This window comes from Lutra lutra, chromosome 8, assembly GCF_902655055.1.
Source record: "Lutra lutra chromosome 8, mLutLut1.2, whole genome shotgun sequence".
Classification (NCBI taxonomy): Eukaryota; Metazoa; Chordata; class Mammalia; order Carnivora; family Mustelidae; genus Lutra; species Lutra lutra.
In genome coordinates, this window is record NC_062285.1 from 6,947,546 (window position 1) to 6,972,891 (window position 25,346).

Below are 25,346 nucleotides of genomic sequence, written 5' to 3' on the forward strand. Positions count from 1 at the left end.
CAGGATAAATGCTTGATTCTTTCTCTTTACTTGCCAAACTTTAGTCTAAAGAGTTGGAGTTCATGCCATGATTAATCTCCTGTGGTGACTGTTCCTCCCTCCCTCTTCCTCCCTTTCTCTTTCTTTCTCTCTCCCCTCCCCGCAATTCTTTTAAATATCCAAATGGTCCCAGCTTCACTGATGGGTCTTTGTGTGGTCTTCTGGGATTTATCTCAACCTCATTCATCTTTGATAGCTCTCTCACTTTCTGGTACAAAACGTTCCTGGTTTATCTTCTGTATTTCCTGACCACAGACCTGAAATTAGTCATTCCTTCAAGGAACACTGGTTCCTTTTTATGGGGAATGGTTTTTAGGAATCACAGTCTGGTGCTAGAGGTACTCATTGCTACTGGGGATGTCCTTGCTTCTAGGCCTTTACAATGAAAGCAAATTATAAATCTATACCGTTATTTCCAGCTAAGATTTAACATTACTGTTATTTCTTTGAATTTATTTCCGCATCTGTTCTTTTACATTAGAAGTCTTGATTGTTAACAGCATTAACATAATTACTTGCTTTATTCTACAAGAACTATATGAAAAAGTAATGCCCTTTTAATAATGATTGTTACTAGAAGCAACAATACCACTATTACTCCTACTAAGACTGCTGAATAAAGTTAAAGATTCCTTTTTTCTTCATTCCATATGTTTTTTTAATTAATTAATTATTTTTTTAATTAACATACAATTTGCTTCAGGGGCACAGGTCTGTGAATCATCAGTCTTACACAATTCACAGCACTCACCATAGCACATGCCCTCCCCATTGTCCATAACCCCGCCACCCTATCCCTACCCTCCACTTCCTAGCAACCCTCAGTTTGTTTCCTGAGTTTAGGAGTCTCTTATGGTTTGTCTCCCTCCTGGTACCATCTTGTTTCATTTTTTTCCCTCTCTACCCCCCATAACTCCCTGCCCTGCCTCTCAAATTCCTCATATCAGAGAGATTATATGATAATTGTCTTTCTCTGATTGACTTATTTCACTCAGCAAGATACCTCTAGTTCCATCCACATCGTTGCAAATGGCAGGATTTTGTGTGTCTTGATGGCTGCATAGTATTCCAGTGTGTGTGTGTGTATATATACACACACATCTCCTGCACTGTCAGTGGGAATGCAAGCTGGTGCAGCCACTCTGGAAAACAGTATGGAGGTTCCTCAGAAAGTTGAAAGTTGAGCTACCCTATGACCCAACAATCGCTCTCCTGGGTATTTACCCTAAAGATACAAATGTAGTGATCTAAAGGGGCACGTGCACCCAAATGTTTACAGCAGCAATGTCCACAATAGCCAAACTATGGAAAGAACCCAGATGTCCATCAGCAGATGAATGGGTAACGAAGATGTGGCATTCCATTTGTTCTTGAGACAAACGCACTATGGATGTGTAACCAAAATGCCGTCCTCCTAAACTAACCTGAAATTTTTTTTTTTTCTGTGTGGTTTTATCACCAGCATAATATACTTGCGGGTTCCTTTATTTCCATTTATTTTCAACTTGTAAGCAATTTCATAAATTCAGTCTACTGCACATGTGAAGAAGTGACTTCATTCCAAAGTTGAAGCTCTAATAAGACCTATCCAGAGAGATCCTGCTATCACGTCTTTCGCCCTACCCTTCCTATTCCTTTCCCTATAAATAGTGACCACTTTTGTTCCATTTTTAAAAAAATATTGTTCTACTGTATCTTTTTACAAAAATGAAAAAATATGCATTATTTATGATTTATCTGAATATCAGTACCCTTTTAGGATATTTTACAGATTTTGAGCATTCGACAATACAAGTATAATCATTTGGGTATCTCCTTTGGAAGTGAAGATTCAACAATGGCTATATTTTCCTTTAATTACTTCATGCAATTTGTTTCATTTTTCAAATAGGTCATGCCTGAATTAAAAGATAAAATGTTTCCTACTTGATATGTTCTTGGGCTATGACAAGATAAAATATCCGTTTTATGAAATGATGTAAATATTCAAGAGGCAAGCCATGAGCTTGAGGAATTAAATCCATTTATAGTTGCGTTAATTATATGAATGCTAAAAGTTGAGCTGTGAGGATCAAGAAGAATAAGGAATAATGATTGATTTGGAGAATCAACATAAAACCGATTCTCATAATTGCCTTTTGGTATTTGTTCCTTTTGATCAAATGTGAAATATGGAGATGACGCTGTTACAACTTGGCATTTTAAGCACTGATACTCTAAAACATCATTTGTCCTAAATTCTGAATATTTATTTATATACCTACATGAGATAAACACTTGGTATATTTCTTACTTCCACATAACCAGTGACGCTAAAACTTAGCAACTTAAAGCAATAAACGTTTGTTACTTCCTAATTGCCTAGGGTCTAGGAGTCTGGGTGGTTCTAACTCAGGTCTGGCGTCTGGCTGCTGCGCAGGGTGGCAGTGAGGCCTCGCCAGGGCTGGAGCAAGGGCTGGGAGCTCACGTGCGTGGCTGTTGGCAGGAGGCTTCCATTGCCAGGCACGTGGGACTCGTCCAAAGGCAGCTTCTGCGTCACCCTGGCATAGCAGCTGACTTCCCCAGAGCAAGTGATCCAAGAGACAGCAAATCAGAAGCTTCAGCGTCTCTTCTCCCACAGCGTGGATGCTGCCCACCATTGTTTTCACAGAACCCTGTTAGTCCTACAGGTCAGCCAGCCCGGCCATTCAGGGGACCTACACAAGGCAGGAGGGCGGGGACGTGGGGCCCTTGGAGGCTGATTGGCACTCTTCAAGGTAGCCTTTCATTTTCTTTTCTTTTCTTTTCTTTCTTTTCTTTTTTCTTTTCTTCTCTTTTTTTCTTTTCTTTTCTTTCCTTTCCTTTCCTTTTCTTTTTTCTTTCTTTCTTTCTTCCGTCCTTCCTTCCTGCCTTCCTTCCTCTCTTCCTCTCTCTCCTCTCTTTCTTTCTTTGGATTTTATTTATTTATTTGAGAGAGTGTGAGCGGGAGGAGGGGCAGAAGATGGAGAAGCAAAAAGTCCGAGGCGGGTCTCAATCCTGGGACCCCACGCACGTGATTCTGGGTCACTGACGCCTGGGTAGCTCAGGTGCCCTTCGTAGAGTATTTCTAGGACTTTCACAATGAAAAGAAGAAAACAAAACCGTGATGCTTTATAAAACCACTGTGACCCAAATAGGCAGTTTTATAGTAACACGAAAGTGAAATCTCAGAGGGCTTTCTGTGTGTGTTGTGACGAGTTGGTGTAAAACGCAACACGGGAATTTGTCTTTGTTGTTTCCGACGGTGCGTGGTGTTTCTGAGATTGACTAAAATGTCAGAGCTGAAGAGGAAAAGCAAGTTGTGGCTTAAGGAACATTTTTTTTTTTTTTAATCAAAGTGGTTTTTCTTCCAAGCAGTGAAGAACTTGCCTGTCCCAAAGTTTACATTAAATTCCTGGAGGTGTGTAATCAGTTTTTACCTTTATTTTTGGCTTTATTTTGTTACATTTAAAAACGGCTGTTACGGTGAATAAGCGAACCATTGAAAGGGAACTTTTGAACTTTGTAGGCAGGTTAGAAGCCAGTTATGGGGGCTTTGATAATTCAGATTACTGCCTTCCTAGTGTTTGCACACAATAGCTGAATAATAAGGATCATTAAACCCCCTGGGCAGACTTCTCCAAATTGTGTTCGCCTCTAACCTTGGAGGCTCCGTGTGGCTGGAGAGGTGAGGATTGGCTCTTTATTGACTTGTCAAGCTGTGAGTTTGCATTACAGGCCAAGCAGCCCATGACCCATTCTGTTTCTTTCACTGTTTTGTAGTAGGGAAACAGGTAAAGAAATCCCACGGAAAATCCCTCCTTCTACACATTTTTATGAATAACGCCAGTGTTTATAGCAGTTAGGGCACTCTGATCCAGTCCTCCCCAAGATGTAACGTTAGCAGCATGGAGCCATTGTGGGACGCAGCTGTGGGCGGTGTTGGTTACTCTGAGCGACATTGCTTAGTCAACAGAAGCGCTGGGGGAGAACCTGCCGTGCAGTTAAGTAGGGAAAAGGTGATACTTCAGGGAGAAAAATAGAGAGAAGCAAAACACTGTTCAGAAGCATGGAACAGTGGAGATTGGCAGTGAAGGCCCGGAGGAATCCGGAGTTATTTTTACAGTGATCTTAATTAGGTTAGGTGATGATAACTTATCTCATAGGCGATGAGAAATTATATCATGGTATACTGTTTATTTTTCCTGGAATGTGCAAATTGAAGAGATAATGAAAGGATTGTTCTTAAAGCTATGTATCTGGTTACCACAAAAGTCACCTAGCAGCTAAAATCAAAAATAACTTTTCAGACTCTTGTGTATTTTCTCATGAAATGCAGAGGAATCGGGAAAAACAAGTCACTTTAGTGACCAGTCTGATCTCTTGGAAACAGACAATTAGGACAGGTTTTGTCTCATCAACACTGAGTACCCACTTGAATGTTTTTCCTTTTGCCACGCAGAAAATTTGAATGGCCCTGCCCCATGAAGTGATGGCCAGTCTCTACACCCACTGGCTGTACAGCTAAAACTAAACCATTCTCGGGGGCACCATCCACAGGCCTTATAGGTTAAGAGAGAAATCTAAGAGAAATGGAAGAAAATGAAAGGGCTTGGACTCAGGCAAGGCGGACGATGTTCATTATGTGTTCGGTAGAGCTCAAAGCAACTTAAAAGCACTTCCAGATAATAGATCGAAACCTTCAAGATGTGCTTGATCCTGACGTTGATGTGATCATCATTCTTGGTCTGAGGGTCAGTTCCCAGGTGAGGAACCCGAATCCATGCTGGCAAATAGAAATCTCAGGGGCCTTGGAACTCTTCGAGTATGATGATAAGAAGGTAGGCAGGAAGGAAGGAAAAGAGGAAATTGACCTCGTCTCAGATCTCTTAAACTGACAAAAAAAAAAAAAAAAAAAAAAAACTTATTTTTAAGAATTCTCGAGGCAACATTAGGCCTTACACTTATTAAAGTTGATGAGTGTATATTAAGACACTGTTTTATACTGCAGATAATTGAAAGACAAATATATCCACCTTACTGCCAAGAAATGTCTGCCAAACGTGGGTGATGGACACAGATGTGCATGTATTTGGGACACAAAGTAACTACTTTGTTAGAAAAGACCCGAGACTGTGAACCCATCTTAATATCTCCCAGCTGTACAAATGTATGATTTTAATTGTGTGCCAGAATAGCATAGCTTTATGGGGTTCTCCTCCCTTGACCCTTTTCTTGTTGATCTCTGTTAATGATGGAACACTCTGCTTAGTGCACTCGCTTGAGCGGCTTTTGAATTGAGCCTGGGACTTCGGTGACCAGGCCGTGCTCAGCATTTGGCTGGAAGGCTTTAGCCAAGCCATCGTGTTTTCCCAAAAGGTTATTAAATAAACTCTAGCCTGTGTACAGAAAAGTGGACAGATCAGAAATGTGCAGTTCAAACCATCACTCACAATTCCCAGCATCATTTTGGATGTATATATTGTGGCAAGTGTTTTCAACTTAAATTTTTTATTACATAAGTTACTTGTGATATTTACAGATAAACCAAAAGAAGGAAAAAAAAAAAAAAACACCTACCACTATATCAGACACCTGAAATTAATATAACACTGCGTGTTAACTCTACCAGAATTGAAATTTTAAAAATTCAAAAATAAAGAACCACCTATGGCCCCACATGTGGAGCCAGTTTCAGGGCATTTTGGTGGATATTGTTTTGAACATCTTTCTAAATATACACTCGTGCATTCTTACTTGCTTTTTTTTTTCTTACAAAAATTGGGTTCTCTTACGCATACTCTCTGTAAGTTTCTGGGGGGGTAAACATCATCTATGTGTGTGTGTGTCACCTCTTCAGATAACAGTGCCATTTAGTTTATCTTCATTTCTTTAATCGATCCCCTATTTGGGGGTATTTTATTTTTTTTATTTTATTTAATTAATTTATTTATTTGACAGACAGAGATCACAAGTAGGCAGAGAGGCAGGCAGAGAGAGGGGGGGAAGCAGGCTCCCCGCTGAGCAGAGAGCCCGATGCGGGGCTCGGTCCCAGGACTCCGAGATCATGACCTGAGCCGAAGGCAGAGGCTTTAACCCACTGAGCCACCCAGGCGCCCCATTTTGGGGTATTTTAAACTATAGTCATTGTAGTATTGGGGTTTTTTGCAGTGATAAACAATGCTATAAATAATATTTTTACCCATATCTTTGCATAGTTGTTTACTTATTTCCTCAGGATCGCTTTCTACACATGGAGTCGCTGCTCCGGACTAGTACATTTTTAAGGTTTTGGTAACCATTTAGAAGGGCTGTACAACCATCCCTCCCACTCCCCCATCTTGAAATCTTTTTAATCTGTATCCAAAAATGTATTTTCTTGTTGTTTTCACATTCGTTTCTTTGGCCGTAGAACTTTTTTCCCTGTTGCCGGTGTTTGTTTCTTTTGCTGTCACCTGCTTGCGTCTTCTGCTCATGTTTTAGTGAGAATGTTTGTCTTTTTGGTTTTGATTTGAAAGAACTCTTTGTATCATAGGAACTGAACTTTCTATCATGTACATTGCAAATAATTTTCCTCCGTTTTGTCTTTTGCCTTTGCTTAAGATATTTTATGGTATTTTGTGTATGATATTTACGATTTTTACACACTCAAATCAGTGTTTCCTTTTATGGTTTCTACGTTTGCGGAGATACTTAGAAAATCCTCTTCTAGCCCAAGATTAAAAACATATGTTTACTTGTCTGTTAGGGTACTTTAATGGTTTTATGTTTTCTTTTACCAAATATTTAATCCCTTCAGAATTTATGATCTAAGATACACCCTGTAATTTGAGTTATCTTTTTTCCGTCTTACAATTCAAACAAAGCTAACTCTCAGTTTTGTATGATCATTGTCATAGATCACGTTAGATGATCACGTGTTAGATGTTAGATCACGTGAATACCCAAAGAGGAGTTTAGGTAATAGGTTCAGCTATTACCTCCAGCAAACATTTTTCCACTGGAATAGCTAATAGTGACTTTGAAACAAAGTGGTCATCAGAGGAACAAATTCTCTGCATGTCCTTTTGTAAGTCCCCACCCATCATTCCTATGAGTAGGTAGGAGACCGAAAACGTCCTTCCCTCCAGTAGCCTCCTCTGGTTGATATCTTAGATTTCCGGGTGTATTTCCACCTCTGGTCCTCACAGGTCACAGAGCTGCTGCTTCTTCCTGTCTTCCTCCTGTTCGCCCCCATCTCCCGCCCATCAGCTCTGTGGAACCAACAACCACAGGTGCCTGGGTCTCCCGCACCCTCCTAACCTGTCTGGTATTTCTCTGCATTTTCTCCCTCTGGCTTTACTGACACCCCACGTTTTCCTCTCCTGTCCTTTGTCCGTCTTTCTTCCCACATCGTAGTGCATATGACTCCACAGGTTTTTTTCCTGTAATTTTTGTTGGCTAGGAAAATTCCCTGAATGTATCATTTCTAGAAAATCACTACTTGGGGCACCTGGGTGGCTCAGTGGGTTAAAGCCTCTGCCTTCAGCTCAGGTCGTGATCCCAGGGTCCTGGGATCAAGCCCCTTATCGGGCTCTCTGCTCGGCAGGGAGCCTGCTTCCCTTCCTCTCTCTGCCTGCCTCTCTGCCTACTTGTGATCTCTGTCAAATAAATAAATGTTAAAAAAAAAAAAAAAAAAAGAAAGAAAATCACTACTTGCAGGACCAGCTTTTGTTTAATATAATTAAATATGTTCAGATGTATGAGTTGGTTACAAGTGCCAGTTACCAGGTTAGGTGCTGGGGATACAGAAAGAAAAAGACCCTACATTTCTTTGAGGAGCTCCTAGCATAGCCAGGGTAACAAGCATGTACATGTATACAGACTATTCAAATTATTCTTCGGCCTTATGGGAATCGTTTGCTCAGGTTTTTTTGGAGTGTTTTTGAAAAGAATAAAGAATCTGTATTTGTTGAATACAGAGTTTAAAATGTCGATTGGGTCAGTTTTGTTATTTTTGTTATTTTGTTCAAACCTTATATATTGTTACTGGGTTTTTTTGTTTCGTTTTGTTTTTAGATTTTATTCATTTGAGAGAGACAGTGAGTGAGAGAGGAGAGAGGCAGAGGGGTGGGGGATCCAGGGGGAGGGGCAGAGGGAGAGGGAGGAGCAGACTCCCCACTAAGCAGGGAGTACCATGTGGGGCTCAATCCTAAGACCCCAGGATCATGACCCAAGCCAAAGGCAGATGCTTAACCAACTGAGCCAACCTGGGGTACCTCTTTACTATTTTCCTTTTGTTTTGATTTTAAAGATTTTTATGTGTTCACTTGTCAGAGAGTGAGAGAGCACAAGCATGGGAGCCGCAGGCAGAGGGAGAAGCAGGCTCCCCGCTGAGCAAGGAGCCTGGTGTGGGACTGGATCCCCGGCTGAACCCTGGGATCATGACCTGAGCCGAAAGCAGATGCTTAACTGACAGAGCCACCCAGGTGTCCCTTTACTAGTTTTTTGACTTCCTACTCTGTCAGTTCCAGATAGATACCCTGAAATCCCCAATTACACTTGTGGATTCGTCTGTTTCTTACAGTTCTGTCAGTTTTGCTTTATGTGTTTTAAGGATACGTTTCTAGGTGCAGTCCAGTTTTAAATTGTCGTATCTTCCTGGCACGTTGGGACCTTTTATCATTATGAGGAAACCTTCATTACCACTGGTAGTTCTGGCCTTGCAGAGTGTTTTGTGTGCTGTCACGTTTCCTTATGTCCGCGTGCCTCGTTTGCTGGCCAGTTCCCCCAGCCTTTCCACTGCTCTGTTTCCACATGTGCCTCTTACAAATAGCGTCCTGTTTGGTTTCCCTGCTCTACCCAGTCTGACAAGTAAATTGTTCAGAGCGTTTATGTGAGAGAATCACTGATCTTTAGAGGTACAATCCCCCTTATTTTGGATTTTCTATGTGTCTTATGCTAGGTTTCTCCTTTCCTTCTATCAGATTGGTTATTTTGTTTTAACATTCCATTTTTCTTCCTGCTAGTTTAGAAGTTACACATATACCTCATTCCTAATCTTTACATAGTTATCTAGAAATTACCGCATTTTAAATTTAATACCTTTAGACCTCCTTCCAGATAATAGAAGTGCATTAAAGGGCTTTAGCTCTGTTCATCCCCTGCTGGTTTATGTATTATTGGTTCCGTGTATTTTATCTTTTTTAAATAATGCCATAATATATTATTATTATTATTGTTTCCTTTAGTCAGTGTCTACGTAACTTCACCAGCATGTTATCACTCTTCCTTGCATCTCAGACTTGACGGGATCCCCTTCCTTTTCCTGAAGTTCTTCTAGAAAAGAGGTGCTTGGGGTGATGCACGGGCTCTCAGAATATCCGGCTTTTCGGTAGTTTACGCGTCAGACTGGATAGCAATGAAGTAGGAAGCCCTAATAACACACTCTTTCTCCACGCTAAATTATGATCATTGTCTTGAGGGAAAGAAAGCATTTGTGTGATTATTTAAGTTGCAAGCTCAACCAGCAGCCTTTCTCAAGACGCCATTTTTACTTGAAAGAGCAAGTGACAAACGATGAGTGAGCCCCCCAGGCAGCCCCCCCCCCAGTTAATATTTAGAAAACACCCTCTGTTTGGGCTAGTAACATTCAAACTTGGATATTCGGCCAACGTTTCCTCAGAAATGAACAAAGGAAACCCGTTGCTTCAAGGAAGATACCTGTGAATATTTGTCATAAATGACAAAATGGCAACTTTTTTTTTTTAAGTAGAAAAGCAATTTATTCCATTATAAGCACTTACACAGTTAGTCATGGAGAGTAACAGGCCTGCTGGTGAAACAGGTCACCCAAATAGAGATGGTACCAAACTAGTGGTCCTTAAAAAAAAAAAAAAAGGCAACTCTTATCCAGGATTAATTTAATTTTAAAAACAAATACAAGTATCAATTCACTCTTCTCAACTCAACTGGACAGTCTACCTGTGGTATGACTGTCAGGTAAAAAACACATCTTCACAACTTGGTGGTCCCAAGTTTTTAAAAAAAACTATTTCACAGAAAGGAAAGAAATATTAAAACAGCTCAAGAAATACACTAACAAGCAAAAATATATGGGGAAAGAGGAACACATAGTTTTGACTTAACTGAAGAAACTGAAAGGAGACTGTTCTACATAGGGAAATGTGCATCCTGGAAAGTCAGGTGTGAAAACTTTAGAATAGGAATTTATATGACTTGAATCTCCCCCATTTCCTGAATAAAAACGACATCTTGTGGTATTTATACTTCATGGCTCAGACACCTACCTCACTTGGCTCTATCCTTCCTCACTTTAGCCTTTACTTAAAAGGAGTCTGTAAAACTTGGGGATATGGCCTAAGAAGAAAAAGAACCACACCCCAATATTCCCCTTTCTGTGGCTACTTTAGACCTTTGTTACTAGAAAATTCCTGAAGAATATTTAAATATAAGTCTGTGGCTTTACTGAATCAAGTCCCCCAGTTAATATTTATTTATTTATTTATTTATTTATTTATTTATTTATTTTTTAAAGATTTTATTTATTTGACAGAGAGATCACAAGTAGAGAGAGAGAGAGGAGGAGGAAGCAGGCTCCCTGCCTGGCAGAGAGCCCGATGCGGAACTTGATCCCAGGACCCTGAGATCATGACCTGAGCTAAAGGCAGAGGCTTAACCCACTGAGCCACCCAGGCAGCCCCCCCCCCAGTTAATATTTAGAAAACACCCTCTGTTTGGGCTAGTAACATCGTTGATGGTACCTATCATAGAGGGATAGCCAAACAAAGTCTGTGTCTCAAAACCAGTGTTAAATCCATCAAAGGGTTGAGAGGGAATAAAAGGGGATAAAATCACAAGAAGTGCAGACATATCTAGGACCCTTGTCCTTCTGTATCCACGCTTCCTTCAGGATCTTCATCATTGTAAATGTTCTCTGCCATTTGCCACACTTGCATGATATTGTCTTCTGATACAGAACAAATCACCCAAGGTTCATTGGGATTCCCAGAGAAATCAGATATCTCAGCAGTGTGACCACCATGAACAAACAGCAATTTTGGTGGCCCATCTTCTGCATCTTCCGGGGATTGTTCCTCTCTAATTTTACTTAAATCCCAAACATTCAGTCTGCGATCAGTACCACTGGAAGCCAAAATGGTCTCATTGTGAGGCGACCACTGAACCTGGAATATTTCATCCTTTATGTTATTCAAAGGAATGCAACTTAAGTTTCAGATTTCTCAGATCCCACAAGGCAACAGTCTTGTCGGCTGATCCTGTGGCCAGAATGAACTCACTGTAAGGACTGAAAGATAGGCAGTTCACTTCAGCAGTGTGAGCATCAACTGAGTGGCTTGGTTTGGAAGTATTCTTTGAACGAGTCTCCCAGATCATAAGTTTCTGATCATCAGCAACTGACCCAAACAGACTCATGGAGCAGACGCCAGGAAACATCTACTACTACTGTATGCCCTGTAAAGATGGTCTTCCAATCCAGAACTTTTCCTTCCTTTGGAACAGCACTGATGTCCCAGAGACAGATGGTGTGGTTGTCTGAAGCACTAAGTAAGTGCCCACTGAGATTTGGGTAACAAGAAAGTCCATAGCCTTCCTTCTGATGTCCACGGAGACACAAATCTGGGTTGCACTCTCCAGAAGGTCTGGTGTGGAAGGATGTTTTGTATAGTCAAAAACAAGAACATCAGTGGATGGAGTCTTTGTCGCAGTGATGCAAGGGTTCTGGGGCATATAACGTGCCCGGTTTACTTCTCCTTCATGGTTGATCTTGATTTCTATTTCAGTTTTTCCACTAACTGAGCCAAAACCTCCAAATTCTCCTTTCTCACCGTCGTAGTGTGAAGCATCCAAATTCTCCTTTCTCACTGTCGTAGTGTGAAGCATCCAGATTCTCCTTTCTCACCGTCGTAGTGTGAAGCCTCAAACTGAGCATCATCGTCAGGGAGCTGCACACTGGCCATCACAAGATGGTTCTGTTCATTGGACGCGTGTGTTCCCGGGACAAGTCCATGAATGCTGAAGTCTTTCTCTTCTGGTCTGGTTACATCTGGAAGCCACTGCGCAGTTAGGCTAGGCAACTCCAGGGCATGGGTCATCACCAAATCATAAAGAAAAGGGGTGTCCTTTTTCCGTATTTTGTACTCTTCGTTGATCACACGTTCTTCTACTGCGTCATCAAAGGCTGCTTCCTTGTCGGCCATGGCGGGCAGGCAAGCCGGGGCAAAATGGCAACTTTTAAGTAAAAATTAGAGTTTTGGAAAACATATTCCAAGTTGACAGTTCCTCGGTACTCGAGGACAATTTTGATGAGGTGATGGTAACACCAAGTGTGAGATTTTAATATTGTGCAATGAAATGTGTAAATATTTGGAAGATCTGCATAAGTCCATGAACCAGTATTACAAACCAGGGCATGATGTTATAAAACCCTGTGTGGGTAAAAGAACTATTCAGAGCGCTAGCTGTTCAGTGAATTTTAATGTAACACAATGTGGAAAGCTTATTAGCGATACGGTTTCAGAGTGTACATAGCAACTAACTTAAGAAACTATCACTCACTGCATTTTGGTGCGGTATTGAAGAATTTACATAATTATCTGTAAAGGCCATTAACACACTCCTCCCCTCTGAAGTTACGTACACATACATTCAGGAGATTTGCAAAAGTATAAAGCCTAGTGTTAGTCTTCTCCCAAATTGTTTTTGTAAAAAATGTTATCTGTTAACATGTAATGGCTTTGTTATTCTTTCTTTTAAATGAATTACTAAGGGGCGCCTGGGTGGCTCAGTGGGTTAAGCCTCTGCCTTCGGCTCAGGTCATGATCCCAGGGTCCTGGGATCGAGCCCCGTATTGGGCTCTCTGCTCAGCAGGGAGCCTGCTTCCCCCTCTCTCTCTGCCTGCCTCTCTGCCTACTTATCTGTCAGATAAATAAATAAAATCTTAAAATAAATGAATGAATGAATGAATCACTAATTTTTAAAAAATTCTCAGTTTTGATTTTTAATATGGCAAATATTGACAGATACAGTGCACATAAGCACAAGTTCTTTGGGTTTTTCAGTCATTTTTAAGAATGTAAAGCGGTCCCTAAGACCAGAACATTGGAGAATCGCTAGTTTAGAATTTCCTTTAGTAAAGACCTGCTGTTGGCAAGTCCTTAGATTTTGCTTGCCTGAAAATGTCTTTATTTCATCTTATTCCTGAGAGATGTTTTCAAAGACAAATGCATTTTTTCCTCAACACATTGAAGATATTATTCCACGGTCTTCCAGTTTCATTGTTGCTGCGGAGAAGTCAACCGCCATCTGTTTCTTTGAAAGTAATGTTCTTTTTCCATTCTCACTGCTTTTCAGACTTTACTCTTAATGATGTTTTGTAGCTTCACTCTGATGTGTCTAGGTGCAGATCTCTCTTTCTTTATCTTGCCTGGGACTTGTTGGCTTGCTTAAGTCTGTGGATTGGTATCTGCCGTCAGGTCCGTAAAAATCCTCAGATACTCTTGTTACAATTTTGAGTCTGCCCCGTTCTTTCTCTAGAATTATGATTAAACGTGTACTAATTACTAAACATGTCATAATTGACTGTATTCTCTCCTTGCCCCTCCAAGCTATATTCTAGATCATTTCTTCTGTCTGCTTATTAAGTTTTTAGTTCTCTCATTCTGCTGAGAATAAATTTGTTACTATATTTTTCATTTCTAGGTCAGTTCATTTCTTTTCAAATCTGCTAGATCACTCTTTATAACTTTCTATTACCTGCAGGTAATGTCATGCTTTGCCTTTTATTTTTTTTAATGTTGTAGGCAGAGTTGCTATATAGTTGATAATTCTAGTCTCTGTAGTCTTTTTGGGTCCCCTTATTCTGTCTGTTATCTTCTGGTTGTCCCTGATACTATCTCTTATGTTTGGTTTTCTTTGATTATGTGCTCCTTTTTTTTTTTTTTTTTTCTTAGTAACTGTCTGCATTAATAATATAAAGCCTAGGGGCACCTGGGTGGCTCAGTCAGCTAAGCATCTGCCTTCAGCTCAGGTCATGATCCCAGGGTACTGGGATCGAGCCCCTCATCAGGCTCCCTGCTTGGCAAGGAGCCTGCTTCTCCCTCTCCCTCCATCTGCTGCTCCCCCTACTTGTGCTCTCTCTCTTTGTCAAATAAATACATAAAATCTTTAAAAATAAGAATAATATAAAGCCTAGATGTTAAGTTACTTCCTCTCAGTGTTTAGTGCTGGGTACCAAGGCACATTGCATGTCCAGAGTACTTTAAATACAGTGTCTCAGACCAGCAGAGCTAAGAATTCACAAGGCTCTGATTCATTCTTACTTAATCATTGTAGCCCGCTGGGAGTTTTTAATGTGAGATGGGAGTTCTGTTAGACTTTCCACTTTGGCAGTCCTGGGCTTTGAAACCTGTCCTCTTTATCAAAACCAAAGATCAGAATTGGAGTATGCACACACGCCCTGGGGGAGAAACATCTGTGTTCTGCTTACCTCTCTGGGTTCTTACTTTTCCTTTAGTTTTAGTTCCAGCACCTGTATTTCAAACCATTATGCGAAATTGCCTCCAAAAATAGTGTGTAACATTTTAGTCTAGCCATAAAAATAAGGAGTGCTTGCTCTGTGGATATAAATATGCCCAGAGTGAGGTCTTTGAACTCCCACCTTATGTGTAAGGCAAAACGCACTCAGTAAGCAGTGAGAGAGAAAGCTTAGTATGTTGTTAGGATCACAGGTTCTGAAATCAGACTGCCGGGGTTTAAATCCTGGCTCCGCCTCACAGTAGTCTATGAATTTGTACAGGGTTCATAATCTCTGTGGGCCTTGGTTCATGAAAGGACAACAGTCAGAGTTTTTGTTGTTGTTGTTTTTAAAGATTTTATTTATTTATTTGACAGAGAGAGAGATCACAAGTAGACAGGCAGGCAGAGGGAGAGGGAGAAGCAGGCTCCTTGGTGAGCAGAGCCCAATGTCCGGCTCAATCTCAAGACCCTGAGATCATGACCTGAGCCAAAAGCAGAGGCTTAACCTGCTGGGCCACCCAGGTGCCCCAAGAGTCAGAGTTTTTAACCGCATTTGGTTGTTGTAAGGATCGAGTGAGTAAGGCAAGTAAGCATTTAGCACAGTGCCTGTCATGCAGTTGGCTCTCCAGTGCTGAGGACAGTTGGGTACTTAGTAAGCGTTCAGTAACTACTCACTGTTAGTTGTACCAAGCAGTACTGAGTGTCTTCTGCACAAACAGCCTATCTTCAATGTCTCGGTCTTTGTCTGCATTCAAGTTAAGAGGGCGGTCACACTAGCATGAGACAAATGGAATGCAATTAGGTGGCATTAATTATTTGCTTACATCATAGAATTTTTAAAATAATTTAATGTTTTATAAACTTCTAACGAGGGGTGCCTGGGTGGCTCAGTCGGTTAACCATCTCCCTTTGGCTCTGGACACGATCTCAGGGTCCTAGGATCAAGCCCCACATCAGGCTCCTTGCTCAGCAGGAGTCTGCGTCTCCCTCTTCCTCTACCTGCTGCTCCCCCTGCTTGTGCGTGCTCTCTCTCTCTCAAATAAATAAGATCTTAAAAATAATAATAAAATAAAATTTACATCAGTCTAAAATTAGTCATTCATTAAAAAAAAAAAAAAACTTCTACTAAGAGTAGTGAAGAATCAGTGCTTTTTAGTGGAGGTGCTTTCTAAACAGAGACTTTGAGAAGATAGAAGCGTACAGGCTGGCAATGGTGACGGCAGCTGTCATCCCGAGTGACCGCCGTCAGTATGATGCTGCTGTTCACACTTTACATTTGATGGTTTGGGGCATGTTTCTCTCTGTCCAGGCTTTCACTCTAACCCTCAGAGGCAGTTGTCTGTATTGTACTTTCTTGATCAGCAAAGCAGGGCTTAGAAAGTTGAGTGTGGGATAGTAGAAAGAAGAGGTTGGTTGGTCAGTCAGTATAGGGACCAGCTTGGGATTCCTGGTAACGATGAGAGCGTGCACGTCCTGGGACCCAGCAGCTTAATTTGTGGGACTGTATAGGGTGGGGAAATTCTTGAACATGTTTCCAATCAGGATGTTACATTTATAAGATAGTCTGTTTTACCCTCCGCAGGGCAGTGGACACAAAGCTTTTGACTTATTCATACCACGAGTACTATATAACAATAAAGGTTAATGATACAGATCTGTGTGCATCAACATGGATAAATCAAGACACGTAAAACTAAGTGGGCCACTGGTAGGTAAATAAGTAAATTCTGGAGCTCGAATGCAGAACATAGAGATTATAGTCAACATTACTGCATTATAAACTTCCAAGTTGTAAAGAAGCTAGATCTTAAGTGTTCACAATACAGAGAAGAAGTAATGGGGTGACCTGATAAAGGCATTTGCTGAACCTACTATAAGAATCACATTATTACAATACTATAATCACCGCAATTTGTATCAAATGTCTCAAACTAGCACAGCGCACACCTCAAACTTACACAAGGTTATATGTCAACTGTATCTCAAAAAAAAAAAAAACTAGGAAAAGCTAGTTGCAAAGAATAAATATAGTACAATATTCTATTTATATGGTTGGAAAACAAAAAACAGTGGTACAGTACATATTGTTTGCAGGTATCTACAAAAAAGCATCCTTGCCGGCTTGAGGACATTGGTTCCTTGCGGGGGAGGAAGGGAGATCAGAAGCCATTGTGGCAAAGGCACACGTCTGTGTATCTCTCTTTTCTAAGCTCTCTGTGATGCTGTCATCTCTCTGCTTGAAATTAATATGTAACTTTTCTTCTTTCAAATAAGGAACCTTTTTTAAAAAATGAAGAAAGAATTTGGAATCGAACAGACTTTGATTCAAAGGCTGCTACCCACGTACCCCCATTCCTTTCTCTAATCCTGTTCCCTTGTCTGTGAAATGGGATCGCGGTAACTTCTTCGAAGTTGTTGGGAGGACTGGTTGAGGGGATATATGCCAAGTGCCCAGGATGGTACCCACCTTGGTACAGATGCTCAGGCACAGTATTTTGAAATGACTTCCCCCGGGCTCACGGGGCTAGCCTGTGCCAGATCTAGGGTTTGTGCTGAGTCTGCAACCGTGCAAGTCTAGTATCTGGGGATACACAGAAACGCGCCAGCCAGAAAGGGCAGGAAGGGAGCCCTCCCAGGGTCGCGCCCCTCACTCCTGCTACTAACCCTTCCCTGCAAACCTGACTGCGACCAAATTGAGAGGGGAATGGGGGGCACCTTGCACCCCAGCTCTATAGCTGTCCCCGGACACTCACACGGAAGAATGTTTTGCTCCTCAAGGAAGAAAGTTACTTGTGATATTGTTCTAAAGGCCTGGTTTGGTTCCACTAGCCCATTGTGACTTCTCCTTTTCTCTCTCTTGTCGACAGCGTCATCAGCAAAGTGGTCCCAGCCCCTGAAGCTAAGCCAGCCCCTTCGCTGAGTCGACCCAAGACCCCGCCACCCGCCGCAGCCCCCGCCCCTGTCCCCATGCATGTCGCCCCCGCGCCGCTGCCTTCACCGCTCCTCACACAGTCTGCCGTGGCCCCCGCTCTGATGCCAGCCCCGTCCCCAGCGATCTCGGGAGCTGGAACATCCAAAGCGCCGGTCCGAAGTGTGGTCACGGAGACCGTCAGCACTTACGTGGTACGCTGCCTTTTCTTTCTGGAGCAGTTGAGGAAGAGCCCCTAGGAGCTCACTCTTCCACCATGAGCATGTTCTCAGCTAAGAAGCCGTGTCATATGTCATTACGGGATTTCAGAGGAGATTCTTTATGACCAAAAAGATACTTTCCCCTGCATTTTCAAGCTTTGGGCTGTAGAGTATTACATAAGGTGTTTGCAGATTTAGTCTCCGTAAATAATATCAAAGCATTGTTTTTCTTTAGTTTACATTGTTTTATACATATATGCAACAACGTCAGTGCAGAAATATAGGGATGAATGGTGATATTTAAATCCCACGTTGAATTTCTTGTTCAAGCAATTAAATTATTCACTTCAGAGTGTAAGTTACATCATGAGCACAGATGTTATGGGCCAGATGCTATTTCTGGGTGACATAGCTAATTACGGTATTTCATTGGCAAAGGTTTGGAATATACCAGCGCTCGCATGGAATGGAAACGAGCTTGAGTGCAGAAGCACGTCTGCAGATGGTCAAGCTCGGCTTGTTGAATGAATTCACGCTGTTGTCACGGGACTGTTTTCAGGTGTTTTCCCCATACTGAGCAGTATCAGGGCTTAGTCAAACCCTGAAGTCAATCTAGTAATGACACGTTTTTATAAATAGGTCCCTTGGGCACTGTGGAGTGACAGACACACAATGGAGAGATTTTAGGCACATAGAGGCACTCTGTGTGCGATACTGCTGGGACCACCAAATGCGTAAACTGTGGTCAGCTTCTGGGTGGCACAGGCCTGTCTGAATAGATAGGATTGGAAGGTAGGACTCAGGTGGTGGTTATAAATCAGGTAAATATTATATCTCTTTAAGGCATTTTAGAAGGAAGTGTCAATAAATCATTATACATTTGAGGCACTATGATGATATAAAGGATAAGAAGAAAATCTCCAAAGTATTGAGAGAGGATATAAAGACATGAAACATTAACAGAAAAATATTAAATTGGCAATTCAAGACAAAATTAGAAGATACGATAAAATCGGTGATCATTGGGGCACCTGGGTGACTCAGTCAGTTAAGATCTGACTTTGGGGGCGCCTGGGTGGCTCAGTGGTTAAAGCCTCTGCCTTCGGCTCAGGTCATGATCTCAGGGTCCTGGGATCGAGTCCCACATCGGGCTCTCTGCTCAGCAGGGAGCCTGCCTCCTCCTCCTGTCTCTCTCTGCCTGCCTCTCTGCCCACTTGTGATCTGTCAAAAAAAAAAAAAAAAATCTAAAAAAAAAAAGATCTGACTTTGATTTCAGCTCAGGTCATGGTCTCAGGGTCGTGAGATCGTGCCCCGCTTTGGGCTCTGCACTGGATGTGGAGACTGCTTAAGATTCTCTCTTCCTCCATCCCTCTCTGCTCATGCGTACTCTCTCCCTAAAAAAAAAAAAAAAAAAAGGTGTAATCATCAAATTGGCCCATTCAAGGACCAGTTGTTCTAGGTGTTAAAATTGAGGTCACATCACTGCAAGACGGGTTGGTTGATCAGGAAAGAGTTTATAGTTTACCTCTTCTCCCTCCATTGCTTCATCTGTAATGAGGGGGTTCATGTTAGACTAGCTCATCAATACAGTGTGTTCTACCTAAAATTTCTGATTTTCCAGTGGATTTGGGGGCTAACTCCCTGGAGATGGATCCATTGGCATAGGCAGCATGGATGGAAAACTTGTATCTCCTCAGAGACATTTTGTAGACAGAGACCAAAATGTGTGATTTGGGGGAAAACATGGGCTATCAAGCAAAAATGTCACTGCCTAATAGTGGGACTTTGCTGTTGTCACTTATGTTCCCCGAGCTCCAGTTTCCCCATTCGTCCCCTATCCAAGGGTTGTTTCATGATGAGTAAACAAAGTAAGATGTTGGAAAGAACTCAGTACACTGGCTGGATGTTAGTTATTAAGGATGCTGGGCCAGTTTCTCATGTAGCAACAGAGTCACGGCCTCCTCATTTCAAGAGAGGTCACCCAGCAGCCCAGCTGGCCATGCATGGCCACTTCAGGGCACAGGACGCTGGACCCGTCCTACACCTGGACGGCTGGCACCTGGGAACCGGTGGTCCTCTGCCCTTAGACATAGAGGCGGCTAACTCAGAGCCATAGTGGCCCCAGTTTCTTCGGGAGGCTTTCATATATGAAGCATCTGTGTCCACAGTGCGTCCTCACACACGGAGCCGTTCTTTTCTGAGCATCTATTCAGTGTCGTGTTTGAAAGCATATAAACCGACTGTTCCTTGCCAAATAAACTGAATGAGACTCTTTGCCTTGCTACTGTAGAAACTTTGAAAATCAGCTCATAGTCGTTGCTGTTTTTGGAAGGCCCGTCATAGATTCGTTTCTTCCAAATTGGTTTTATTAATGTGGGATTTGAGGAAGCGACCTAATTCGGGATGCTTCTTGCTAGGAGCTGCTGAGTTAAGGAAAGCAAACCCCAGAGCACAGCACGTCCATAGCAAATGATGTGAAAACGGGTAGCTCGTTGGTTGTCTGCGCCCCTTATTTTATTTGCCCTTTAGTTGATTGTGCTTTAGTTGAAAATGTCATAAAGGGAATGGAAAGTTACTTAGTAACAGCTCTTTCATATCCTTGATCTTATCAGCCAGTTCAGGAGAAGGGCTTGGCTAATAAGTAATAAGGTGATACACGCACACTGGGCTGCATACATTAATGCCATGCCTGTGGATGTGACCGAGGAGGCTGCCTGTGGCCGAGCTCCGTGGCTGCCGACACACCAGCTGCCGCTGCCATGATGGCCCGAATCGGTACCGACCTACATGCTTACAGTGGTTTTCAGATCAAAGTGGCTGCAGGTCATATAGTTCATAGAACTGGTTCTAAAATGCTGTGTTTTTATGACTTGCAAAAGAGAGTTGAAAAGATCCATCAGAAATATCTTCTCACTGAGGACTTAGTGACTCTCTTTTTCACGGGTCCTGGGGTGGTGATGATGGCGATCATGACTTCAGTAAATTGTTAAAACCGCTGGCTCTCTTTTTAGTTTAACCTGTTTGTTTATGAGGTTCAGGGATAAAGTGATAAAGTACTCATTCTTATCCTGTCCTCTTTTTGGTTCTTTCTTTCCCATTCCATCTCTGTTTTTGCCTCCTCCCTCCCCGCCCCCGCTGCCCGCTCCCCCATCTAAAAACCTCAGATCCGAGATGAGTGGGGGAATCAGATCTGGATCTGCCCTGGATGTAACAAGCCGGACGACGGGAGTCCCATGATCGGCTGTGACGACTGTGACGACTGGTATCACTGGTGAGTACTGTGGGCGGGGCCGGCTGCGGGGCGGGGCTCTTCAGGGCACAGGGGCGACCGCCGTCCGTCCTGGTCATGCTCGCAGTTCCACTACTGTCCTAGGAGCAGTGCGGGGAGCAGGATCACAGTAAGATTAACGTGGGATTAATGTTAAGGCTAAAACCAAGAACCTTTGGACTGTTGTTCTTCAGCCTAAATTCCAAAGACTTTGCGTAGCCCAAACCATAGGGCTTCCCTTTCCTTTTTTTCCAGTAATTTTCTATGCTGCAACACTGGACAGTAGCATGGAGGGAACCCCTTGGTAGACGCTTGGCGAGGTGCGGGACGAGATGGCTGGTCTGCTCTTCATGCCTCTCCCGACCGCGCCCCCAAACTGAAGAATCACTGTTTATGCAGTTAATCTCCTCGTGTTATACTTTAAACATCAGATATAAAAAGATTGAAATCTACTCAGTTGCACGATATAGGACACCTCTAAGATAAAAACCAGGCCACAGCTCGGAAGAACTAGCCCGTTTTGGCTGAAAGGACGAGTGACCACCAAACCCTCAGCAGGGCCTCCACGGTAACCCGGTAACCCACGCGCCCAGCAGCAGCACTGCCTACACTGGAGCTCCCCAGCCCAGACGCCACTAAATGGGCCACCGGCCTAGAAATTACTTAATTAAAATTACCAACTCACATAGGGAAAGAATATATACATAAAGCCGGTTGATCCAAAATCTTTTCTCCCCCTGCCTGCGTAGGCCCTGTGTCGGAATAATGGCCGCACCGCCGGAGGAAATGCAGTGGTTCTGCCCCAAGTGTGCCAACAAGAAGAAGGATAAGAAGCACAAAAAGAGAAAGCACCGGGCACACTGACGTGTCCCGCGGCGGGGACGAGCGGCACCGAGTCGGAGGGGAGTTGGGGCCACCCTGGCATCCCGCGTGTGCCCCACATTCCCGCAGAGAGCAGGTCTCGGAAGCCCGAGGACGAGAACACACCGTCCACCCTGGACCGGGTCCCGAGACAGACCGGTCTGGGCGGCCCAGGCCGCGTGACAGCAGACGGACTCCAGGCGAGCCGTGGCTCAGGACCGCCACGCCCCCGCTTTTCTATGACCAGTGACAAGTATTATTAATAAACAGACCGTCATCTTCCCTTCTGATTTTGTTTATTCTCTCCAGGGCCTTTTCGCTAAGGTGTTAGCTGAGAAGACAATGTGTCAGCCGCCTCGACTGTCACTCCCGGACGCCGCTGGTCTGTACAGTCTGCAGCCCGTCCCCCCCCTCTAGTAAGATAATCACAATGACAGAAAAGAAACTCCACTGGGAGTACCGGTAAATATTTTTGTGATGAAAATATATGAAGCTTCCCCGCCCCCACCGCCGTTTTTAGTACTAACATGTAAAATGTTCAGGCTTTTGTGAAATACCTTCTATTTTTTAAGAAAAAGGTTTCTATCATGTCCTGTTTGCTTTGGCGCAGATTATTTTTGTTGACTCACACGTGGTTTCTACGTCCGTGGCACCTGACCGTGGCGCTCCTCCCACGGCTTCTACATGTCATCAACTTGTATAAAACCCCCTGTCCCCGACTAGAAGATCTCCCCTCATGTAAATAATAAATATTTATGAAGTAGTTATTTTTTAAATTTTTATCGTGTTTAATTCTGGCTTTCTCTGAAATCCACGGTGATTTCAGCCACGTCTGTAATTAACTGCTGTACATACGCGAAGAAGGCTAGAAGCAGAGCCATAGTTCCAAGTAACCTACCTAGAGCTGAGCCCGCGCTGGGCCCCGGATGCCGTGGGGGAGAGGGCCCTCGCAGTCGGAAGGACAACAAGACAATTTAAGTCTGTACTTTATGATTTGAAATTGTTTTGTTATCTCTTAAGTTTCTTTGACGTAACTTTTACTAAACGGACATGTAGATTCCCCAAAAGTAAAAAAAAAAAAAACAAAAACAAAAAAACAAAAACAAAAAACGAAAAAACATATATACTGTAGCATTTTGTGTTTATATTGTTTTATTTCTGCAAATCTGTTCATTGAGATTGTGGTTTAAGGCTGAAATGAAGTATATTATGAATTTTTTTTTAAAGAAAACTCATCAAATTTCAGGGTATCACAAAACTTTATTATATTACTATACTGCCCACTATTTATTATATGTTATAGATGTCTGAGAGATAAACCAAATATTTTATTTTTAATGTAAAACATCAAATTTAACTTTATTAGCATATTTTAGCAACTTTGGAATAAATATGGACTTTTACTTGATTTTGAAATAATCCCAATTTGGGCCAGTGTAATGGATATCTTGAATGCTAGAATATGGGCTTTGAACCTAATACAAATATATTAATAGAAATTGTGAATTTTTTTAATGCCAAGTAAATTGATATTAGTGTATGAATTAGTCATATTTTAAAACTTATTATGTGGTTAGAGAAATGAGGTATTCTGCCATGAATGTTAAATTGCAAATCAGTGGAAACGGAGCCGACCTTTTCAGGGTGCAGTATTTCACTGCCCTCCTTGTTGTTCTAGAAGCCAAAATGTTTCTGTCCCTACAAAGAAACAAAGCATCTATGTTGAGCTATGTGTTTTTTGTTTTGTTTTGTTTAATTCTTTGAGATCATCCTAAATACTTTATACAGTATTTTCACATGCACAGATATACCCATTAGTGCTTTTTGGAGAGGGATGGGGGGTGGGGAAGTGCAAAATAAAGATTATTGGCTATTTCATAGTTTGCTTTTCCATTTTCTTTACTTAGGATTTAGTTCCCTGAGGCATGGTCAGTGGATCTAAAGTTTCCACGTTTAGGTGAGCCGGTCACACTACTGAAATCAGAACGGAGGTGGCTTGTATACTTTCCCCCCAATCCTACTGTCGGGAGACTTCAGCCCATAATACATTGAAGGAATTTCAATCACTTGTCCCATGCTATTTCATGGTTGCTTTCCTAAATCCAGTTCATGATTTTATAAATGGCCTTTGCAATAATAAAACCAAAGAATCATTTTCAGGGGGCTGGATAGCTCAAGGGATTAGTAATGGAATACAGAGCCTTTCACCTCGAGGTCAGTGAGTTGAATCCAGTCCAGGTCACTTGAAACCCAAAGCCGTTACCATCTTCTGTCCGCCCCATGGCCTGTGTGACTTGGCCTGGTGGTCTCAGTCTCCGCCGGACCGCCGTCCGCGTACCGGCCGAGGGAAGTGCCCCAACTATACGGGGGTTGCCTCCGAGAAGAAAACACCTGTGGTCCAGAGCCCAGTGAGAAGGCTGGGCGTCGCGCTTCTCCATCGGGTCGTATGAAGGACAACAGACGTGGAGCTTAGAGCACAAACAGCAAGAGTGAGCGGATGGGCTCTGCTTTGCTAGATGAAGCCAAACAAAATGGGCAAAGAGGAGGCTGGTACCAGACGAGAGGGCAGAGGAACACCCGTTGGGAAAGTTGATGGAATCCGGAAAGAAGCTTTAGGGGACTCGAGCTGTTAAGAAGAAAGCAGGTTGTGACTGTGGACAGAGGAGAACAGAACTGGGCCCGGGGGCAGGGGGCAGCAGGGGTCTGCCCTCTGCAGCAGTGGAAGCCTCCCTGGTGTCCGGGGGTTGGGGGACCCACAACATCCCGGCTAGTGATTTTCTCGGAGGACGTGGTATTTAAGAGGCAGAGGGACACCCTCACTCCCTGGAAACAAGTTTATGATGAGATCATCGGTGTGCCGAGCCCTAGTGGCCCGCAGAGTGCCATTCCCGTGTGGGACCGACACGGCGTCCCTCTTCTGAAGGTGTCCGCGGCCAAGTACAGAGAGGCTCTTTATCCCGCTGCTGATTTGTGGTTCCCGGTGTCCCGAAGAAAATCAGTGGCTATCAGAGCATTCCGGCTTTGTTGGGGTTTTTTGAGAGATAAAATACAGTGCCTTACTCCACTGTATCACCTAGACCGCCTTTGTTCCCTGTTCAGTAGGGCGATGAAACAAAGGCGCACGAACCAAACTGAAGTCTAAAATGAACGCGGAGATAGGGAACCGTCGCCACGAAGAATGTGCATGAATGAAGTTCACGGAAGGCGCGCAGGCCAAGTTTTCGACACAAACAGTGTTACAGCCAATCTCTTTAGATCACAGCAGTCTCCCTTAGAAGGTTTAAGTCTCACAGTCGACGCCTTCCCCTGACCGAAGACGAGACCGATTGTGTCCTGAGTGAGGTCTCCGCGGCGTAGTCAGCCGTTCCGAACGCAAGGAAAGGATTTCTTTGAGAATCTTGCATTAGTCGTAGCTAAAAAGTATAAAGTAACTACTAATCCATGCATGCAGGCTGGTGGACGACGCTGGAAATGAGACTTTCAGAGGGACAGCGAAACAGCGCATCCTCAGTGT

General features: G+C 42.9%; 1 protein-coding gene and 1 pseudogene across 2 annotated transcripts in view; one reads left to right on the forward strand and one right to left on the reverse strand.

Moving 5' to 3' along the window:
• Positions 1-23,710, forward strand: part of TAF3 (TATA-box binding protein associated factor 3) — a 173,984-nt gene extending 150,274 nt beyond the window's left edge. For both annotated transcript variants that reach the window (XM_047741836.1, XM_047741835.1), the window contains exons 5-7: positions 17,442-17,697; positions 20,868-20,974; positions 21,721-23,710. In XM_047741836.1, the coding sequence (XP_047597792.1) occupies positions 17,442-17,697; positions 20,868-20,974; positions 21,721-21,835 (478 nt within the window). In that variant the 3' untranslated portion in view covers positions 21,836-23,710. The remainder of the gene's footprint in view (positions 1-17,441; positions 17,698-20,867; positions 20,975-21,720) is intronic.
• On the reverse strand, positions 10,899-12,271 carry LOC125107113 (histone-binding protein RBBP4-like; annotated as a pseudogene).
• Positions 23,711-25,346: the final 1,636 nt, after the last annotated feature.